At 33.0% G+C, this 22,587-nt stretch overlaps 2 protein-coding genes and 1 non-coding gene across 10 annotated transcripts; 2 read left to right on the forward strand and 1 right to left on the reverse strand.

Annotated features, from left to right (window-relative positions):
- Nucleotides 1-34: 34 nt before the first annotated feature.
- On the forward strand, nucleotides 35-14,243 carry unc-34 (the record flags this gene model as incomplete). 7 transcript variants are annotated; one of them, NM_070959.8, is made up of 7 exons in its annotated part: nucleotides 35-39; nucleotides 2,425-2,804; nucleotides 4,425-4,521; nucleotides 7,565-7,986; nucleotides 10,254-10,497; nucleotides 11,534-11,659; nucleotides 12,601-14,243. In NM_070959.8, 7 exons carry the CDS (start codon nucleotides 35-37, stop codon nucleotides 12,731-12,733), a joined length of 1,407 nt encoding a protein of 468 aa, NP_503360.4. The 7 variants fall into 7 exon arrangements, with proteins under 7 accessions (NP_503360.4, NP_001300273.1, NP_001300274.1 ...); NM_001313345.3 differs by lacking the exon at nucleotides 35-39 and having other exon boundaries at nucleotides 2,450-2,804; nucleotides 12,601-12,733; NM_001313346.3 differs by lacking the exons at nucleotides 35-39; nucleotides 2,425-2,804 and having other exon boundaries at nucleotides 4,463-4,521; nucleotides 12,601-12,733.
- Nucleotides 140-235, forward strand: Y50D4C.11. The gene has a single exon (NR_102005.1). It is a non-coding gene; the product is annotated as an Unclassified non-coding RNA Y50D4C.11 (non-coding RNA).
- Nucleotides 14,215-21,073, reverse strand: Y50D4C.5 (Drf_GBD domain-containing protein; the record flags this gene model as incomplete). 2 transcript variants are annotated; one of them, NM_001361757.3, is made up of 5 exons in its annotated part: nucleotides 14,215-15,969; nucleotides 17,509-17,664; nucleotides 18,480-19,248; nucleotides 20,449-20,928; nucleotides 20,980-21,073. In NM_001361757.3, the coding sequence occupies 5 exons, from the start codon at nucleotides 21,060-21,062 to the stop codon at nucleotides 15,775-15,777; spliced, it is 1,683 nt and encodes a 560-aa protein (NP_001348649.1). The 2 variants fall into 2 exon arrangements, with proteins under 2 accessions (NP_001348649.1, NP_001300281.1); NM_001313352.3 differs by lacking the exons at nucleotides 17,509-17,664; nucleotides 18,480-19,248; nucleotides 20,449-20,928; nucleotides 20,980-21,073 and having other exon boundaries at nucleotides 15,775-15,969.
- Nucleotides 21,074-22,587: the final 1,514 nt, after the last annotated feature.

Here is a 22,587-nt window from a genome sequence, read left to right on the forward strand (position 1 = left end):
AAAAGGAGATTAGATTGCACTTTTTTGAGCCAGAATGAGGTAATAATGACTATGGAGATGGGGAACTTTTTATGGGAAAATTTGAAAAAAAATTGAAAAAAAAAACCAAAAAATTGGCCTAAAAATTGCAAAAGTTCGGCCACGAGCTTGTGTCGATTTACGCAGCTCGTGTACTTCCCGAGGAAAAGTGTGAATTTTATGTTTTAGGCCAGTTTTTGGCGCTAAAATACTTGATTTTTGACCATTTTCGCTAAATTTTGATCGTTTTCACGTATTTTCGTTGTTTTCAGCATAAAATTATAAAAATTTTGAACAAAATACTATGAGTTATTGATAAAATCGCGAATTGAGTGTAAAAAAAATTTTCAAAAATCGATATTCTCCTCGTGGAGTACACGAGCTCCGTAAATCGACACAGAGGAGCATTTTTTTTCAGAAAAAAATTTGCATGCTCCTCGGGGAGTACACGAGTTATAAAATTTATTTGCCAATTTTTTCGTGCTGGGACCTAATAGGAATGCTCCTTTGAATGCAGACAATTGAAAAAAAACTGTTTTTAGCAGAATTCCCTTCAAAATGAAACCAACGACCAATCAGCGATTCGCACCGCCCACTTTCTAACCAATCAGTAGCTACAAGCATTCTGATTGGTTCAAAAGTGGGCGGAGCGGTTCGCTGATTGGTCGCTGTTCTCATTTTGAAGGGAATTCAGTTTGAGACTATTTTGGGGTTTTTTGAAGCGAAATTTTCATTCACGCTACTCTCCGCACGGATTTCTGGCTTCCCTCATAAATTGAAATGGAAGAGTTTTCCGAACTAGGCCATTTTGGCTCGGCCATATCTGGGGTAGATTTACGGCGCGTTGCGTGTCTCGTTGCGGCTCGATTTTAGTTGTAAAGCTAAATGTATTTGTCCGTGTGGAGTACACGACACTTTTCCACGCGTTGTCCGGCGGACGATTGTCAATGTAGCGCGAAAAATTCAATGAGCAAGGCCAGAACCCCCGTGTCTCCGCGATCTACCACCCAGCAAAAATCCATTTTTTGACTGATTCACAGCGTCTGACTGTAATGTTGACACTGAAGCTCTCTAATGTTTTTTTTGTGTGTGTGTGAGGTGATGCTGTGTGTTCCTATTTGCACAAATACCTAGTGTCCAGCAGAAGGAAGAGAACTGGATGAGCAGTGAAAAGAGCCCGTGCCAATTGCTGCCACTTATCATGTCCGGCTCGACCTCCGAGAGAGGGACGAGACTAAAATTAAATGAAATGAGAAACAATAAAAATTGAGTGGAAATTTAGAGAGTGATTGGATTTTTTTTGTAAAGTGGTGTAGTCGATTTTTTTTTATTGCTTTATTAGACTCAAATGTTTGTTTGAAAACACCGATTTTTTAAATGAAACTTCTTGAAAACTTCTCCAAAAAAAAAGTTATGACCGCTCGAAAAATGACCTAAAATTAGTTGAAATTTGAAATTTGAAAAATGCCGCAGCGGCTGGAAACAATATTTTGGAAAACTCCCGACTTTATTATACCTAAATGAAGTTGAAAATGCAAGATAATTGAATTGCATACTCAAAATTTGAAGGTGATTTCGAAAAAGTTAGTTTCCAGTCGCTGTGACAAGTCAAATTTCGAATTTCAACTAATTTTAGGTCACTTTTCAAGCCGCCATAACTTTTTTTTGAGAAGTTTCATTATAAAATTCGGTGTTTTCAAACAATTTTGAGTCTAATAAAGCAATAACAAATTTCGTCTGCAACACCACCTTTAATCAGATACCATTATTTAAAGTTTCGAAAATCTAGTAGGTTCGCATATATAAGTGGTCGGTTCTATTACATCTGAAAGAGCTCAAAATTCGCAACTTGTGCAAAAAGTTGATCCGAACCTTTTTTAAAAGATGACAAAAATCTCATTTTTTACCTTCTTCAATTTCGCCAACTTTCGAATTATCGAAAATATTCTCAAATTCCCTGAGAATGTCATATTATTAAATTGCGAGTGAAAAAAGTTACAATTCCACAAAAACCGCATTTACTATGATGATAGAAATTACTTTTTCACACTTTTTACCTCGATATTAGTCGAATTGCCAAACATTTTCGATTTCCGGCCACCGAAAAAAAACCAACTTTTTCTTGTCATTTTTGAAACAAGTATATTTTGAAAAAATGATTTTTAGTGCAATCATATTACATGTGCACGAAATTCGGAGAATGCGTAGTTTTTGTGTCGATATACGAGCTCGGTTCGATAAATCAATTAGTTTCGAGCCCGTAAATCGACACAAGCGCTACAGTAGTAATTAAAAAAATTACTGTGGTTTTCGGTACGAGATTTTTTGCGCGTCAAATATGTTGTGTAATACGCATTCTCAGAACTTAGTTTCATTTTTTCCCACCAAAAAATTCAAATTTTCCAGTAGCGAAGCATGTATCGCGACGGCAATGGCCCGAGTGATGACCTACAACGAATCGACAAAAGGATGGGTACTACTCGGCGGAAATGATGATTCAATGACAAATGTTCGCCTAATCCAAGACATTCGGCGACCCGAGTTTCGGATTGTATCCAACCGCGCTGACAGCACGAATATCTTGAATTGTAATATTTATCGAGGAATCAAATATCACAAGGCCACACCAATGTTTCATCAATGGCGTACCGAACAGCGGCGGGTGTATGGGCTGAATTTCGAGAATGAACAGGATGCGACAATGTTTTTAAGCATTGTGTTACAGGCGATTGAGACGTTGAAAGTTCATGATATGAATGGAATTAGTGATTATCAACAGATGCATCGTGCGTTTTTCAAATATAGCTTTCACACGACAAAAATCCCAAGATATAAAAAAACCTAACCAGAGATAAAAATCGAAAATAAAAAATTATCGATTTTCCGGAAAAACGAAGCATCATAACATTGTATAAAATTTATGTTTAGTTTTCATCAGAAACACATCAGAAAACGTATAATTTTTTTGCTCATTTTTCTACAATTTTTAATTTTCCGACACTACTTGAATAACCCCATAAATTATCAAAAAATCATCAAAAATATACAAAAAATACCCAAAAATATCGAAACTGTCAAGTGACTTTTTCAATAGAAAATGGGGTGCAGCACTATTTTTTGGACATTTTTTGAATGCAGCACTATTAGAGACTGCAGTACTACTGGATATGCAGCACTATTAGAGAATATACGGTATATATTTATTTATTTATTTATTTATGGTCTCCAAAAAACAAAAAGTTCTCTGTTTTTCTCTGAAAGTTCACAAAAAACTTATTTGTTATTAATTTTCAAAGATAACTTTCAAAATTCTATATAAAAACGATTTTTAAACTAATATTTTCAGTGTTTTTTTTTTGGGTTTTCTGAAAATTAAAAAAAAAAATTTATTACGATTATAAAATTAGGATCTGTAATTCGAAGAAATTCCTAAGAAATGTTTTTTTTGAAAAATTTCAAAATTTCACTTTTTTTTTTTGGAAAATGGTTAAAAAAATTTCGTAGCTTAGAGAAAAAAAAAATTAAAATCTGAAAAAATTAAAAAAATAAAATAAAATAAGAAGCTGTTTTTTCAAAACAACAAAAAACACTTTTGTTTGAAATATGCTAATGGATCCATTTTTTTCAATTCAAAAATTATTGATTTCTGAACCACTATTTTTAATCTAATACTTTCACATGTTCTTGTAAATTACCCAGAAAAAAAAATCAATGATCATTTTTCTCCTATTTAGCAATCTGTCCCCGATCCTCAAGTTAAGTAGCTTTTCGCGGCTCACGATGACTCATTGAGCATGGTCTTATAGTCAAAAAAAAACAGATTTCTCACTTTTATATATTCCTACTTAAAATATGAATTTTTGGTGTTGTCCGTCTAAAAACGACGTCGAAATGTCTGGAGAAAGGCGTAAGAAATTCTGAAAAATTAAAAATTTTAAATTGATATTACTGGAAGAGAGAGAATTCTGAGAATGCTCTTATTTCACGTCATATTTGACGCGAAAAATATCTCGTAGTGAAAACTACAGTAATCCTTCAAAATGACTACTGTAGCAATTGTGTCGATTTACGAACCTGATTTTCGAAATTAATTAAATTTATTTATTCATCTATTGAAATTAAGCAAAAATTCGGAAATAATATGAAGAAATGAATCACTATTCGAAAAGCCCATTATATCGACACTAACGCTACATTAGTCATTTTAAGGATTACTGTAGTTTTCGCTACGAGATATTTTGCGCGTCAAATATGATGTGTAATACGCATTCTCACAATTTTGTGTTCCCGTGATAAACAACTTGAAAAAACATTTTTCACGAGGAATCTCAATTCGTTTTCAATTTTGGAAATACAAAATAAATTGATGTTTTTAAAAAAAATTTGAAATCCCCTTTTTTTTGCAGAAGTCGACAATGTCTATCAGGATCCCCACCAGCACCTAATGCACATTCACTCGGCGCCGAATTTTCACGATGAGAATCAGAATGCCGCGAATTTTCGGTACGGTTTTTTTTTAAAATAAAATTTGATTTTTCTAGAAAGAAAAAAATGTTTGAAATGAGCATGCAAATTCAAATTAATGAGAGTTTCATTAAAATTAGCAAATGACCGAACATTTTCAATAATTTTCTTTAACATTGGGCTAAAAACAAAAAATGCTGGTTTTTAGTTTTTTGTGAGAAAATTGAAAAAAAATTACAAACAAATATGCAATTTTTCTCAAAAATACTAAAATTTTTTTCAATTTTGCCAGTGAAATTTTAGGTCTCCAAAAAATTGGAAATTTTTTGAAAAAAATTCCAAATTTACGAGGAAGTATGAATATTTTCCAAGTTGTAAGAAAAACGCCGAAAAATCGGAAATTTTTGTTTTTCGGTTATCTCAACGTTGATAAATTAATAATGTTGTCACACACTTTTTTTCCGTATTTTTTCTGATTTCATAACAGACAAAACCGATGATTAGTGTGGAAAGTGGAGTCATTTCTATTGTGAAAAAAAAATTATTGGGAAGAGACTGGGTGTTGTAGTGTATAGATCACAATAATATATATAGTTGAAATGATAGGAAGTAATTGGTCACTATCATTTGTTCCTTTGTATACAACATAGCTAATATGACATTGATTGTAGCTGAATGTATTCTTGAATATGAGAGGTACAGTATTAGGTCTCCAAATAAGTTCCGGGTCAAAAATCATAACTTTGTTCGCTGCGTATCGATTTTTATGAAATTGTGGGAATTTATGTTATCAACCATGATCTTTCATTTGACAATAGTCACAAAAGTTGTTGACCACCCCAAGTGCCCTAACTCGGAGCCAATTTTTTCAGGCATTTTTCAGATCTCGGTTCTTTTCAGCTTTCAATTGAGGTTTGTGTGCGGATTTTTCTTTGTTGAGAACACATTATTAGAAAACGACAAAAGTTTGGAAAAAAATCCGTCCAAAAAATTTTTTTTGGTTGATCGTCCAAAAATCTTCGAAAAAATTTTTTGTCGAAAATTCTAGATTTTTCCTACAAAAATGATGTAACCAAGTGTAAGCTATTTTTACACATACAAAACACATCAGTTTAGTTTGATACACTAAAATGATAATAGAAAATATAATTTTTTCGGATAATTTTTGAGTTTTTTGAATATTTCTTGAGATTCAAATTTCAAACTAAAATGAATTTTATGTGTAAAAAATAGTTTACACTTGGTTACATCATTTTTGTAGAAAAAATCTAGAATTTTCGACAAAAATTTTTTTCGAAGATTTTTGGACGATCAACCAAAAAAAATTTTTTGGACGGATTTTTTTCCAAACTTTTGTCGTTTTCTAATAATGTATTCTAAACAAAGAAAAATCCGCACACAAACCTCAATTGAAAGCTGAAAAGAACCGAGATCTGAAAAATGCCTGAAAAAATTGGCTCCGAGTTAGGGCACTTGGGGTGGTCAACAACTTTTGTGACCATTGTCAAATGAAAGATCATGGTTGATAACATAAATTCCCAAAGTTTCATAAAAATCGATTTGCAGCGAACAAAGTTATGATTTTTGACCCGGAACTTATTTGGAGACCTAATATTTTTTGGATAAAGAATTAATGTTGAATTTAAATTTTGCACTACAATACTTGTGCATTTCTGCGATTTCGCGAAAAATTTAAATAGATATGAAATTTAATTCATTGAGGTTTTTCGGAAAAACCAAAAAATTTAAATTTCTAATTTTCCAAAAAAAAATTTGCCGGTTATTTGAAAATTCAAAAATTTACAATTTCATACCATCAATAAAACAAATCGGAATTTTAATTCTAAGTATTTCAAAATTAGATGTATCGAAGAAAAAAATTGTGCAAAAAACTGAAAATCTTTTTTTTAATTAATTGTAGGAAATAATTCTTGTAATTTTTTTTTAGATTTTTAGATTTTTTGCAAAAAACCAAACATAAATAAAATTCACGAAAAGAACCGGAAAATCTGTAAAACTTTTCTTTTTTTTTTAATTTTTTCAGATTTTAATTTTTTTTTTCTCTAAGCTACATTTTCATAAACGAAATTTTTTTTACCATTTTCCAAAAAAAAAGTGAAATTTTGAAATTTTTCAAAAAAAAAAACATTTCTTCGAATTCGATCCTAATTTTATAATCGTAATAAATTTTTTTTTTAATTTTCAGAAAACCCAAAAAAAAAACACTGAAAATATTATTTTAAAAATCGTTTTTATATAGAATTTTGAAAGTTATCTTTGAAAATTAATAACAAATAAGTTTTTTGTGAACTTTCAGAGAAAAACAAAACTTTTTGATTTTTGGAGACCATAAATAAATAAATATATACCGTATATTCTCTATTAGTGCTGCATATCCAGTAGTACTGCAGTCTCTATTAGTGCTGCACCCCATTTTCCATTGAAAGAGTCACTTGACAGTTTCGATATTTTTGGGTATTTTTTGTATATTTTTGATGATTTTTTGATAATTTATGGGGTTATTCAAGTAGTGTCGGAAAATTAAAAAGTGTAGAAAAATTACGTCACAACTGTATTCAAGTATATAAAAACATGTATTTTAATACATTTGTGACGTCACAAATGTATTTAAATGCATTTTGCTACATTACTTGAATAACCCCATTACAAAAATAATTGAATTATTGGGTCTTTTTGTTACAAAAGTTCGCAATTTTTATGAATTTCTGCTTAAAAAATGAGCTTTTGTGACTAAAAACTAGTGGTCTATAATTGAAAATAGCCGTTCGAAAATTAAAACAGCACTAATAGAAAATATACGGTATATATACATATATATATATATATATATATGTATATAAACAAAAAAATTGATTTTCCAAAAACATCTACTTAAACAATCGTTTCTGTATTATTTTTAAAAAATTTTAAAACATTGTAAAAATTATTTTTTTTTCCAATTTTTGAATACCTAAATCGGAATTTTCTCAATTTTCTGAAAACCAACATTAAAAAATTTTTTTGGAATTTATTTTTTAAAATTTGTTTCAAAAATTATTTTCCGTAATCTCAAAATTTTCAGAAAAACGTCCCAACACGCCTCGAGCCTCCTCTCCAGTACTGCAGCAGCACTAACACAACAACAACGTCGAGCCTCTCAAAGTTCAAGTACAAGTGCCGGATCTTCAATTCCCCATGCTCCACCACCACCAGTTCCACTTACCAGTAACATTCCACAGGCTCCACCAGCTCCACCTCCTCCAATCGGTGGTATTGCTCCGGTAAATGCTCACGGAGCTCCACCACCACCACCACTTCCTCCAGTTGGTGCAGGTGCTCCACCGCCACCTCCGCCACCTCCACCGCCAGCACAGTTGATGGCCTCCAGTGGAACGCCGAGTCTCGCAGAACAGCTGAAAATGAGAAGTCAGCAGGGCCTGAAAGCGACGAGTAATGGGGTTAAAGCTGCCGCTGCAGAGCCCGAGAAGCCTGCTGCGAAAGGAGGTAAAAATATTGGAAAATGTGTAAAATTTCTGGAAAAAATTGAATTTTTTTCTCTGGTTTTTCAGAGATAATTTAAAAATTAATAAAAATGAAAAACGGAAGTTTTCCATTTTTCAAAAATGTTTTTTTTGCAAAATCATCAAATTTGCCGAAAAAAAATTTTAATTTAAAAAAATTACTTAAAATTTCTAGTTAAAATTATTTATTCAAAATTTAATTTTTTTTTTCAAAAAATTAGAAAAATTGTCAAGTATTGAGCTATTTTCAATGTATATATTATAAAAGACGAAAAAAAAGTTTAAAAAAAGGGTTATTTTGCGCTTGTCTGGGTTTGTCTCAAAATTCAAAAAAATTGTTCAGACATTTTTTTTTTTTGAAAAACGCTTCATTTTTCTGCCGAAATTTGCCGAAAAATTGAAAATTTTGCGGCAATTCCTAAAACTTTTTTTGTTGCATTTTCCGCGATAATTTGAAAATCAAAAATTTAAAATTTTTCAATTTCCGATCATTTACGAACGAATTCGAATTATCATCTAATTCATGGGTTGTTTATTAGAAAAATCGAAAAAAAAAGCTATATGATGTAAAAATTTATTTTCTGAATTTTTGGAATTTTCGCAATGCTTTGCGTAAGATTATATTATTTTTCAGAAAAAAATTTATTTGACAGTGATTTTTTAAACAAATTTTGATGAAAAATAGATGTGATACGTATTGCTGGAGCACGAAACTCTGAGAATGCGTATTGCACAACATATTTGACGCGCAAGATATCTCGTAGCGAACACTACAGTAATCCTTTAAATGACTGACTACTGTAGTCGATTTACGGGATCTCGATTTACGAAATGAGTTCATTTTCGAATTGTGACAGAATAATTTTGTTGCTTAATTTTAATTTTAAAAATTTTAAAAACCGAGCTCGTAAATCGACAAAAGTGCTACAGTAGACAGTTAAAGGATTACTGTAGTTTTCGCTACGAGATATTTTTTGCGTCAAATATGTTGTGCAATACGCGCATTCTCAGAAATGTTTGTTCTCGTAATAAGAAAACGCACAAAATTGTGTGGGATTATTTTTTTTAGAACCTGAAAAACCAGAAAAATTTAATAATGTAAAAATTCATTTTCCGATTTTTCGCAATGCGGAAAATGTTCTTCAACAATGATTCGTCGATCTGATTTTCGATTTTCGACAAGAAAGCAACTTTGAGAACACAAATCGATCGTGAGATTTGCACAATTTTTTATGAAAATGAAAAATAATTGTAACTAAACCAAGACATTTTTCGAGTTCCAGCTGTTCGGGGGGTCATAGCACATGGTTTTGGTGGTGCCAGCAGACATTATACCAGCTGCGAAAAAAATCGAAAATTTCACGTGGTGGTGCCATGCTGTGTCCCATCACGGTTTGATCTACAAAAAAATGCGGGGGAATTTTTGCCCACAAAAAATGTGACGTCAGCACCACGTTCTTAATCATGCGAAATCAGTTTCCCGCATTTATTGTAGCACTGCAACTTTTTCCTCACGAGGGACGAGGAAAAGTGGTTTCTAGGCCATGGCCGAGGGGCCGACAAGTTTCAGCGGCCATTTATCTTGTATTTTTTTCCGCCTGTTTTCTTTTGTTTTTCACAGCTTTTTCCCGTTTTTTCTTAATAAAACTGATAAATAAATATTTTTTGCAGATGCTAAAACAATTTCCAAGTGAAAAATTATGTATTCAGTGGGCAAGCAGCGGTGAAAGTGGGCATTGTAATATGATGGATTACGGGAATACAAAACCTAAACTTTTTCTGAAACATGATACATATGCTGCTTAAATGCTGAAATTACCTGATTTTCATAACGAGACCGCTGAAAAAGTTTTGAGGTTTTCAAAATTCAACTTTTTGTTCGAAAATCTCGACTTTTTCACATTCCCGTAATCCATCATATTGCATTGACCACTTTCACCGCTGCTTGCCCACTGAATACATGATTTTTTTTACTTGGAAATTGTTTTAGCATCTGCAGAAAGTATTTATTTATTAGTTTTAATAAGAAAAAACGGGAAAAAGCTGTGAAAAACAAAAGAAAACAGGCGGAAAAAAATACAAGATAAATGGCCGCTGAAACTTGTCAACCCCTCGGCCATGGCCTAGAAACCACTTTTCCTCGTCCCTCGTGAGGAAAAAGTTGCAGTGCTACGTAGATCAAACCGAAATGAGAGACACTCTGACACCGCGCGTGACACTTTTAAATTTCCCCCCCCCATTTTTTTTCAGCCGGCAATCTAATGTCCGAATTGGAGGCTCAACTAAATAAGCGAAAAATGACACAAGCGAAATCGGATGCAGTTGATTCGAAATCAAATACGAGCAATGGATCATCGGATAGCGGATGTGGTACGGCGACGTCGACGAATGGATGTGGATCATCGAATGGTGGATCGGTTGGATCGGCGGCCGCCAAAAAATGGTCTGTTTCAGATGCAACGAAGCCCATGGATAGTCCGAAGACGCATAGAAAGTGAGTTTTTTTTAGAAAGGAGAAGTTGTAGAAAATGAAAAAAAAATAATTTTTGGAAAAAATACTTTGAAAAATTTTAAAATTAAAAAAAAAAGTTGGTTTTTTTATTGCTTTATTTGACTCAAAATTGTCTGAAAACATCGAATTTCATAATAAAAAGCTCAAAAATAACCTAAATTAGTCTAGAAAAGAGAAGTTGTAGAAAAATTAATAAATTATAAATCTGAAATTTATATTATTGACATTTTTCTTTATTTCAATATTTTTTTATTCTCACTTTTCGTTTCAAAAAAAAAAAACCACAAAGTATTTTGCAGAAATTTTTTTTTCGAACTATTAACATTTTTAATCATTTATAATTTTCGTACACTAATTTTTTAATTTTACACCAAAAAGTAATTAAAATACCACTAAAAAGCCAATAAAAACAGGAATTGCACACTAAATGACAAGAAAATATTTTCGAATTTTTGTGACGTCACAGCGTGGTTTTTTTTTGAAAAATGACATAAAAATTCAACGTTTTTTTTCAAATTTTTATAAGAGAAGTGTGGAATTTTTTCTAGAAAAAAAAAACGAAAATTTGCAAAAATTAAAAGCTTATTTCGTAGAAAATATTTCCATAAACAGGAAACAATTTTAACAATTTTAAACCATTTTTTTTCTTCTAAAAAATAATTTTTATCGAAATTTAAAAAAAAAACGATTTTCCGAAAAAGATATCCCATTTGCAACAAAAAAAAATCGAAAAAATTAATGATAATTGATATTTAAAAGATATTCTGAAAATTTAGCAAGTGGAAAAATTAGTCGAAAACATGCAAAAAAAACGAGAAAATTCACGAAAATCGACGCTTAAATTGAAAAGAATTATTCGAATTGCGCTATGATGACGTCACACAAAAATTCAAAAAAATATTCCCGCCATTCTGTGTGCAGTGGAGCGATGGGACAACGTAACTATAATGTCAATATTTATTAAAATAGATTATTCTAACAATAAATCAGATTTTCCAAAACCCATAAAAAATTCCAGACTTCCATCCGCCTCATCACTATTCTCACAAGAAGATTCATCATCATCATCATCATCTACGCTGACACCTTCAAAACCAACAACAAATGGAACGTCATCGGCGATTCCGAATGATCTACTCGAGAGGTAATTTAATCAAGTTGCCGATTTGCCGGAAATTTTTAATTCCGACAAATTGCCGATTTGTCGGAATTTTTCAATTCCGGCAGTTTGCCGATTTGCCCTTAATTTTTCATTTCTGGCAGTTTCCCGATTTGCCGGAAATTTTCAATTCTGGAAATTTCCCGATTTGCCGGAAATTTTCAATTTTGCCAAATTGCCGATTTTCCGGAAATTTTCAATTTTGCCGATTTGCCGGAATTTTCAATTCTGTCGATTTGCCGGACATTTCCAATTCCGGCAACTCTCCGATTTGCCGGAAACTTTCATTTCTGGAAATTTGTCGATTTGCCGGATATTTCCATTATGGCAATTTGCCAATTTGCCGGAAATTTTCAATTCCTGCAATTTGTCGGTTTGCCGGGAATTCCAATTCCGGCAGTTTTCCGATTTGCCTGAAATTTAAAATTTTGCCGATTTTCCGGAAATTTTCAATTTCGGCACATTGCCGATTTGCCGGAAATTTTCAATTCCGGCAATTTGCCGATTTGCCGGAAATTTTCAATTCCGGCAATTTGCCGATTTGCCGGAAATTTCCAATTCCGGCAATTTCCCGATTTGCCCATGATTTTTCAATTCCAGCGATTTGCCGATTTGCCCTTAATTTTTCATTTCTGGCAATTTGTCGATTTTCCGTAAATGTTCAATACCGGCAACTTACCGATTTGCCGGAAATTTCAATTCTGCCAAATTGCCGATTTGCCGGAAATTTTCAACTCCCGCAATTTGCCGTTTTGCCGGAAATTTTCAATTCCGGCAATTTGCCGTTTTGCCGGAAATTTTCAATTCCGGCAATTTGCCGTTTTGCCGGAATTTTTCAATTTCGGCAATTTACTGTTTTGCCGGAAATTTTCAATTTAGCCGATTTGCCATTCTTCAGTATTCTCAAAATCCAACCATTTTTGCAGACTCCGCGCTGACATAATGGTCGAAATGCGACTGGAGATGAACAAGCTCGAGCAACGAATCGTCGAGGCCAACGATCGGGCCGTCGATCGGGCCGTCGAGACTATTTTGAACGCGATTGGTGGCCGTCGATAGAGCCTATATAGCTAGCGTCTTCCATATTACATATTTTAACGAAAAAAAAATTTTCAAATTTTTGGTGTTCGAATTTCGGTGCTGCATAGAACCATTTTCTCGTTTTTTTTTCATCCACCTTAACCCATTATCGGGTCAAATAATCTCTCTTTCTCTATTTCTCTGAAAAATTTCTGTTTTCTCCCCCGCATTTACTTTAAATTTCCCTTCATCATGACCGCTTATTATAGAAACGCAGAAAAACCCCGCCCCCAAACCATCGGGTCTCGTTAGGTATTTCGCAAATTTTCATGCATTTTTACGTGGAAATTTATGTAAAATCGTTTTTTCATGAATTTTGACGTTAAAATCATTAAAAACAACTTAAAATTTATCGATTTTTATGCCGAAATTAAATTATTGATTTTTTCAACTTAACTTGCTTTTTATTAAAAAGACTATTTCGGCCTAAAAATCATTTTTTACATATATTTTAAGCCGAAATAGTCTTTTAAAAATTCATGTTTCGTTGCAAAAATCAATAATGTATTTTCTGCATGGAAATCGATAAATTTGCGGTTTTTTCTGTGATTTTTACGTTGTTTTAATGGTTTTTTAACGTTGAAATTGATGCAAAATCGTTTTTTTTTTTTGGCTTAAAAATCATCAAAAACAACGGAAAATCACAGAAAAACGGAAGTATTATCGATTTTTATGTCGAAATTTAATTATTGTTTTTTTCAACTTAAATTGCACTTTTTGAAGACTTTTTCGGCTTAAAAATCATTAAAAAACTTGATTTTTAAGCCGAAATAGTCTTTAAAAATTCATTTTACGTTGCAAAAATCAGTAATTTATATTCGGCCTAAAAATCGGTAAATTTTCCGTTGTTTTTAATGATTTTTAATAATAATTTTTAAAATTGCATCAATTTTGGCCGAAAAATCCTTAAGGAAAAAAAAAGGAAAAATTATTGATTTTTATGCTAAAACTGATGAAAATCCCAATTTGCATCAATTTCGACGTAAAAATTATTTAAAAGCATTAAAAATTGAATTTTGGGTCGTTTTTTCAACATTAAATACATTAAAAACAACGAAAAATGCTTGAAAAATTGCGAAAAAATTTGAATTTTCGGTTTTCCCGCCAAATACCTAACGAGACCCATTTTTCTGCGTCTCCATAATATTTTTTATATATTTCCCATTATCCTGAACGAGGTCTCTCTTCTCTGAAATTATTTCTCATTTTCTCACAATTTATTATTATTTTTTTTTGACAATTTTCCTAATTTCTTCCCATCACACATGGCACTGCTCATTTGTTGTCCCCAATTATTATGTAAGTATTGTCGCAGAATTCTCACTTCTTCCTCGTCCTCTCCATGTTGCTCTCGGCTCGGATTTTTTCTTCGGGTCGCAACATGAAAATTACTACTACTCACTCAACACTAACTAAACTAATGTAATCTACACATAATTTCCATGATCACCACCGAGAAATAATAGTCAATAAAAATTTTACCTTAAAACTAGACGAGTTGGGACACAAAAAAAGAGGAAAATAACAGGGAAAAAATTGAATTCATAATAAAAATATGCGAACGATAAATAAATATATGTGGTGAGAAACTCAGGGGTGTTGTTTTTTTTTTTTTGAAAAACAGGAATTTTTCCGGAAAATTCAAATTTTGTCGGGAAAAAATTTTCGGGAAATCAAAAAAATTGTTTTCCCGAAAAATCGAAAATTTTGGAATTTTTTCAAAAAGAAAAAATTTTCTTGGAAAAAAAAGTTTTCTTAAATTTTTCTCGTCAGATCATGAAATTTCTCTTAAAATTTGATGAAGTGCAAAAAATGTCTATGGAATTTGAAAAAAAAATGCCAATTTCTAATTATTTTCGTTTATCGATTTTTTTTTCGATATCAATAATCAATTTTCTAAAAATTTCCGAAATTAGCTTAACGTTTTGGTCATTTTCCAATTTTCCAGAAATTTTAGAAAAAAGTTGAATTTTTTGTCAATTAAAAAAATTGATTTCCCGAAAAATCGAAAATTTTGGAATTTTTTTCAAAAATAAATAATTTTTTTGGAAGATAAATGTTTTTTTGTACATTTTTTTTCTCGTCAGATTAAACGAAATTCGATGAAATGTTTAAATTTTTCTGGAAATTGAAAAAAAAAATGTTAAGCAATTTTTGGAATTTTTGGAAAAATGTAAATTTCAAAATTAAAAAAAAAATAAAATTTCCCAAAAAATTTGAATAATTTTTTTTTCGATATTTTCCGAAAACTTCCAAAATTAGCCTAAAATTGTAGTAATTTTTTATTTTTTTTCCAATTTTCAGGAATTTTTTTAAATCCAATTTGCCATTTTTCTCTCAAAAAAAACCGATTTCCGAAAAAAAATTCCTACGACACCCCAGAATTGACAGAGATTCACACAGGGACTGTACACGAATGAAATGGCAGCAAAAACAGGGGAAACAATAAAAAAAACGGAATAACTAGGCGAGTAGTAGGAAGAAAAAAAGGGGAAAATAACAGAGAAAATCTAAAAAATACGAACGATATACGTTTTGACACGCGGAGCAGCAAAAATATTCACAGGGGGTAATAGCCAAATCTAACTTTTTTTTAAATTCTAAACTTTTTAATGATTTTTTTCAAATTCTCCAAAAATAAAAATTAAAAACCATTTTAAAAAATTTGCAATAAAAATTTTTAAAAAATTATTTTTAATTTTACTTCCCGCGAATTAATCGGTTTTTCTTGATTGTTTCTTTAAAAAATTTGATTGAAAACATAAATTTAAGAAAAATGTGGAACGTTTCAGAAAAAAAAAATAGTAGAAAAAATAGGCCAAAATTTAGTCTATTTTTTCCCATAAGTTTGAAAAAATGTTGATTTTTTTTTCAAATTAAAAAAAAACGATTTTCCAAAAGCGGGATTTTTTGCAAAAGTGAAAAAAATCGATAAAATTTTTAAAGTTATTTTTTCGGTCATTAGGGCCTATTTTTTGACTCTACATCGTCTTTAAAAAAAAAATTTTCAAAAAAAAATTTTAGACAAAGCTAGCACCGGTTGTCTGAAACGGGGGGTTTGCGGGATGATTCGGCGGATTATTCGAGAGAAGCTCGTTTCGACGCATTTCCAGATATGGAAGGAATTCGTTTGCATTCTGAATCGTCAACGATGCCATTCCCATCTCCGAATTGAGGTCCTGAAGTTCACGATTGATGCTCCATACTCGACGCATCTGGAATTTCGAAATTGTTTTATTTTTTCGACTATTCCACTGCAACTTTTTCCTCACGAGGGACGAGGAAAAGTGGTTTCTAGGCCATGGCCGAGGGGCCGACAAGTTTCAGCGGCCATTTATCTTGCTTTGTTTTCCGCCTGTTTTATTTTGTTTTTCACAGCTTTTTCCCGTTTTTTCTTATTAAAACTGATAAATAAATACTTTTGGCAGATGCTAAAACAATTTCCAAGTGAAAAAATTGTGTATTGAGTCGGTAAGTAGCGGTGAAAGTGGTCAATGCAATATGATGGATTACGGGAATACAAAACCTAAACTTTTTCTGAAACATGATACATATGCTGCTTAAATGCTGAGACTACCTGATTTTCATAACGAGACCGCTGAAAAAGTTTTGAGGTTTCAAAAATTCAACTTTTTTGGTGAAAAAGTCGAGATTTTCGCACAAAAAGTTGAATTTTGAAAACCTCAAAACTTTTTCAGCGGTCTCGTTATGAAAATCAGGTAGTTTCAGCATCTAAGCATCATATGTATCATGTTTCAGAAAAAGTTTAAGTTTTGTATTCCCGTAATCCATCATATTACAATGACCACTTTCACCGCTGCTTGCCCACTGAATACATAATTTTTTCACTTGGAAATTGTTTTAGCATCTGCAAAAAATATTTATTTATTAGTTTTGATAAGAAAAAACGGAAAAAATCGGTGAAAAACGAGAGAAAACACGCAGAAAACAAAGCAAGATAAATGGCCGCTGAAATTTGTCGGGGACTCGGCCATGACCTAGAATCCTTTTTGCCTCGTCCCTCGTTCGAAAAAAGTTGCAGTGCTATTCTTAAAAAATTAATTTTTCGATTATTAGGAACTTCCATAATTGAGTGTAGTTTCTATTTTTCTATTTGAAATTTCATGGGATTTTGGGAATTTTACTTCATTGGAAAGTCAGAAGGTGACATTTTCACAAATTTACCGACGCCACGCCAAGTCCTAAGACTAAGCCTAAGACTAATCCTAAGCCTAAGCCTAAGCGAGTGGGCCAAGGGTGTCTGTTTTTTTTTTCGAAAAAAAAAAACTTAAAATGTTTTTTTTAAACTTTTTTTTTGAAGAAATGCATATTTTCGTATGTTTTTTAGATCAGCACAAAAATTATTTGATTTAAAAATTTTTTAGGGTTACATTTTTGAACATTTTTTTCAGACTATTAAAATTGTATCATTTTTCACAGAAAACTTTTTAAATTTTCGTTTTTCCTATGGAAATGAGGAGAAAAACGGATTTTAAAGGGAAAAACTTTAAAAAATTTCCTAAATTTGGTTAAAGCACTGCAAAAATTCCGTTTTTCGTCACATTTTCACAGAAAAAAACGGAAAAAATTCAGGGGGCATTTGGTCGAAAAATTCCAAACCAAAATCGAATAAAATAATTAAAAAAATCCGAAAAATCTATCATTTTGGTCTACAAAATCCATAAGAAATCTCCAAAAACCAAAAAAAAAACCAAATTTCTCACAATTTCCCTTAAAAAAATAATTTCTCTCACATCGTCAACACTCGGATTATCGAGTTTTTCATCCAACAACGCTATTCTCTGTTGATCTATGTCCATCGCGCGTGTTCTTAGCTTCTCCAACAGCGGAATTGAACGCTCGAGTTGAAGCTGCTGATCGCGAATTTCCTTGGAAACCATCCACAGATTCTGAAATTTTAATTCAATTTTTTAATTGTTTCACAAAAATGTTTCATCGATTTTTTATATATTTTGAATGTAAAAAATTATAGAATTTTTCAAAATAAACAAAAAGATTTTTTTTCGTTTTTATCGATTTTTTTTTTTGAATTTTTCCAAATTTTCACAGAAATTTTTTTTTTTTGAATTTTTGTAGCAGTTGGGGGTTTTTGTCGTAAATGGCTGAAAATAGTAGTTTCAAAGAAAAATTGAAAAGTTCGATTTTTAATCTTTTTTTTCAAAAATCGAGCAAATTTCAACTTTTCAAAAAAAAAAATTATGGACATTTTTCATCTTTTTAGAAAAAAATAATATTTTTTGTATTTGAATTTCCGGAAATTCGATTTTTTTTTGATTTTCTAAAAAATCGAAAATGTTTAGATTTTCTAGAAATTCGATTTTTAAAAAAGATTTTTTGGAAATTCGAAATATTTTTTTTTTCGAGATTTTTAGATTTTCTGAAAAATCGAAAAAAAAACAATTCAATTTTCCAGAAATTTAAAATGTTTTTATCTTTTTTTTAAATTTATATTTTTCGTATTTGAATTTCCGTAAATTCGAAATTTTCTCAATTTGTTGAAAATTCGAAAAAAATTTTCAATTTTCAGGAAATTCAATTTTTTGTTTGGAAAATGTTTTTTTTTAATTTACCGATTTTCCCTAATAAAAATCGAAACAAAAAACAAATTTTTAACCGATTTTTTCCAAAAATTAGTATTTTTAGCAGCGGAAAATCTAATTTTCCATAGTTTTTTTTTTCTATAAAACCGGTGATATTCCCTCACATTCAGATGCTCTGGATGAGCCCCGAATACAACATTCTGGCCCTGAAGCTGCTGCTGCTGCTGATTCGCAGGATCCTCCGACGATCGAGGAGTCGACGAGATGCTCGGACAGTTTGACGAGGAGCTCTGCTCGTAGACCTCCTGTTTCACAGATTTCTGTGCTGCCGCCGCCGCCGGTCGCGTCGGGAGTGGTGTAGATGGCGTTGGCGTGGACGCGGTAGACGCCAGCGTCACATCCGTCATACTTCTCGAAGGCATTCCGGCAGGAATCCGGGTTCCAGCTTCAGCCAGAGTGTCCGCAGAGTAGTAGATCGTGCTGCTCGACGAAGGCATTGAAGAGCCCGACGACATCATACAAAACGAGGCTTCCGAGATGCTTCTGACGTTGGAAATCGTCGGAGACGACGCCGCTGCTGCCGATGTCCCCCCATGATTCAACCTCGGTGTGCTCGTGAAGCTCGGGCCACTCTTCTGAGCCTGCTGGAATTGAGCACTAGTGACATGCTTATTGTTCAGAGAGTTCTTGAAGACTGGCTCAACATCGTCATCTACCACGGAAAGTGACTCGCTGCTGCTCCGTCCGTTTGGCGTCGTATTGAACACAATCATACTGTCAATCGATTGATTTGAATCGGCTGGCACAGGCCCATTAGTCTCGAGGCTTGCACGGCCTGGACCGGGGACTAGGGAAAAGTCACGTTGGCGTTCTCGTTGCATTCGCTGTAGAGTGCTCACTTTTAGAGACTGCTCTCGGCCCATTTTTTGGAACCTGAAATTTGGAAATTTTGGTTTTTTAAAAGTATATTTACTTGTGAGAGGATCATTTCAAAATTTTATTAAATCCGGGGTGAAAATTTCCGGCAAATCGGCAAGTTGCCGGAATTGGGAATTTCCGGCAAATTGGCAAATTTCCGGAATTGAAAATTTTAAAGGAAAATCGACAAATTGCCGGAACTGAAAATTTCCGGCAAATCGGAAAACTTCCGGAATTAAAATTTCCGGCAAATCGGCAACTTGCCCGAATTAAAATTTCCGGCAAATTGCCGAAAATCAACATTTTTGGCAAATCGGCAACTTGCCGGAATTGAGAATCTCCGGCAAATCGGCAAATTGCCGAAAATTGAAATTTCCGGCAAATCGGCAAAATGTTAAAACTGAAATTTCCGGCAAATCGGAAAATCGGCAATTTGCCGAAAATCAAAATTTCCGGCGAATCGGAAATTTTCCGGAATTGAAATTTCGGCAATTTGCCGGAATTCAAATTGGCGAATTGCCGAAAATCAAAATTTCCGACAACTCGGCAAACTGCCGGAATTGAAATTTCCGGCATATCGGGAAATCGGCAATTTGCCGAAAATCGACTTTTCCGACAAACTGCCGAAATCGAAAATCCGGCAAATTGCCGAAAATCAACATTTTTGGCAAATCGGCAACTTGCCGGAATTGAGAATTTCCGGCAAATCGGCAAATTGCCGAAAATTGAAATTTCCGGCAAATCGGCAAATTGGCGAATATCAAATTTTCCGGCAAATCAAAAATTGAAATTTCCGGCCAATCGAAAAACCGGCAATTTACCGAAAATCGAAATTTCCGGCAAATTGGCAACTTGCCGGAATTGAGAATCTCCGGCAAATCGGCAAAATGTTAAAACTGAAATTTCCGGCAATTTGCCGAAAATCAAAATTTCCGGCAAATCGGCGAATTGCCGGAATTGAAAAAAAATAGACTTTTCCGACAAATTGCCGAAATTGAAAATTTTTGGCAATCTGGCAAGTGCTGATTTACAGAAAATGTTTGGTCGTGCCGATTTCAGTTTCTCGTTTTTTTTTTTCGAATAATTTCCTATGTTCTGGCCAAAAATCGTCGAAAAATCCACTGAAACCCGGGAATTTTGCGAGTTTTGTGATGAAAAATCTTGTAAATCGACAAATTCGGCGGTTAAAAACCCTTTTCTAAAAGATTTTCGTACATTTTCATGCGATCTTCGGGCTGCATTTTCATGTTAACCGCCGCTGTGCTCACAGTGATCTTCTTCTTTACCGGGCTCGAAATTTTCGGGAGCTGAGGCTGGGATGTTGAGGCTTCTCCAATCTTCAGGTTTGGAGCAGACATTCTCGCACTTTTCGCGTCATTTTTTCCCTTTTTATTGTCACTTTTCTTGAATTTTTGCGAAATTTTCTTTCCAAACTCCTTGAAATTGATCTTCGGACGGTTTTTCTCCGTGCTCTCCGGGATTTTATCGATTTTTTCATTATTTTTAGCAGCCATCGAATAAGTACGTCGGAATTTCGGCTCGGCTGGATCTGCCGGAGCTCGGAATCTCGGAGAATTCCAGGGCTGCTCGTAATTAGTCGCGTTCGAGGAGTAGCTTTGAGTCGGTGATCGCGGGCGATAATGGTTGTTTGGCGGGGAAATCGGGTTGAAGCGCGAGTTGGAGGGCATCGTTTGTCTGTAAAAATGATTTTATTGGAAAAATTTGCGATTTTCTAAGAGTTCTTACCTATACTTATTTCTATCAAAGTTATTTCCTCTTCCATAGCCTTCGTTTCCATTCTGACGGTATCCATGATCACGATTTGCCATTTTTAGCCTCTGGAATTAAAATTTTCAATAAAAATACCCAAAAATCGTATTTATTCAGAGAAAAAAGTCATGAAAAGCCACGAAAATCAGAGAAAATAAAAAAAAACTGTGCAAAAAAATCCGCTAAACAGAGCGCACACCCGGGTGATCGGAGTGTCGTAGTCAAGAGGCGTCACGAGAAATTGAATCGGTAGAAACTATCTTACTTATATTGCCGTTTTTATTTCTAATTTTTAATAGTTTTGTATTCTTTTTCTTAGCTTTTCATTCAATAATCTAATTTTTGTACAATTACAAATACTATAAATCTAGTTTAATTCGCAGTTTCCGCTTTTTCAGTCATAGTCAGCGCCATGTTTCTACTTCCTCGGAATCTCATTCTCCATTCTCCTGTGTGGTCTCTGTTTTTTTTTTGTTTATTTTTTCCGCACGGATTGCCGCAATTTTTCCGCAAAATTCCGCTAAAATCCATGTTTTCCGCTGTTTTTTTTCCTATTTTTGAAGAAATTTTCCTCATTTTAACCTATTTCACGCTGTAATTTCCCAAAAATCGCTCATCTCCAGACATTTTATAGTGCTAAAAGTTGCTGAAAAGTTCCTTTGCCAATTTCCACCAATTTCCGCGAAAATTGATCATTTTCTGATGTTTCTGATCAGTGTTTCGTTCTTTTTTCCTTTTTCTAGCCTACTTTTTCGTAAAATTCGCTCATTTCCGGACTTTTGATGCTTTAAAGTTGTTAAAAAGCTTTCCCAGCCAGTTTCTGTCATTTTCCGCGGAATTGCGTGTTTTTCCGCTGTTTCTGATCAGTTTTTGGTTCACTTTTGCTTTTTTAACCTGCTCAACGTCATATTTTCATTAGAAGTCGCTAATTTCCAGATTTTTTAAGCTTTAAAGTTGCTGAAAAGTTTCTCTGCCAGTTTCCGCGAAATTTCATGTTTTTTCCGCTGTTTCTGATCAGTTTTTCGTTCATTTTTCCGTTTTTGGTTTTTTGAGGTTTTAAAATTGTTGAAATGTTTTCTCTGCAAATTTCCTCAAAATTCCCCGAAAATTGACGAGTTTCTGCTGTTTCTGGTCAGTTTTTTGCTCATTTTTCCGTTTTCCAGCCTACTTTTCATTAAAAGTCGCTAATTTCCCGACTTTTTGAAGTTTTAAAGTTTATGAAAAGCTTTCCCTGCTAAAATCCACAAAAAATGTCCGCAAATCGATGATTTTCTGCTGTTTCTACACATTTTTTGCTCAGTTTCGCATTTTCTAACCTATTTCACGCTTTATTTTCCAAAAAATTCGCTCATTTCCAGATTTTTAAGGCTTTAAAGTTGTTGAAAGGTTTCCCCTGCCAATTTCCACCAGTTTCCTCGAAAATTGATCATTTTCGATGTTCTTGCTCGGTTTTTTGTTCATTTTTCCGTTTTCCAGCCTACTTTTCATTAAAAGTCGCTCATTTCCAGATTTTTGAGGCTTTAAAGTTGCTAAAAAGTTTTCCCTGCCAATTTCCTCAAAATTTATATGAATTTCTGCTTCCAG

The sequence above is a fragment of the Caenorhabditis elegans genome, chromosome V (genome assembly GCF_000002985.6).
Source record: "Caenorhabditis elegans chromosome V".
NCBI lineage: Eukaryota > Metazoa > Nematoda > Chromadorea > Rhabditida > Rhabditidae > Caenorhabditis > Caenorhabditis elegans.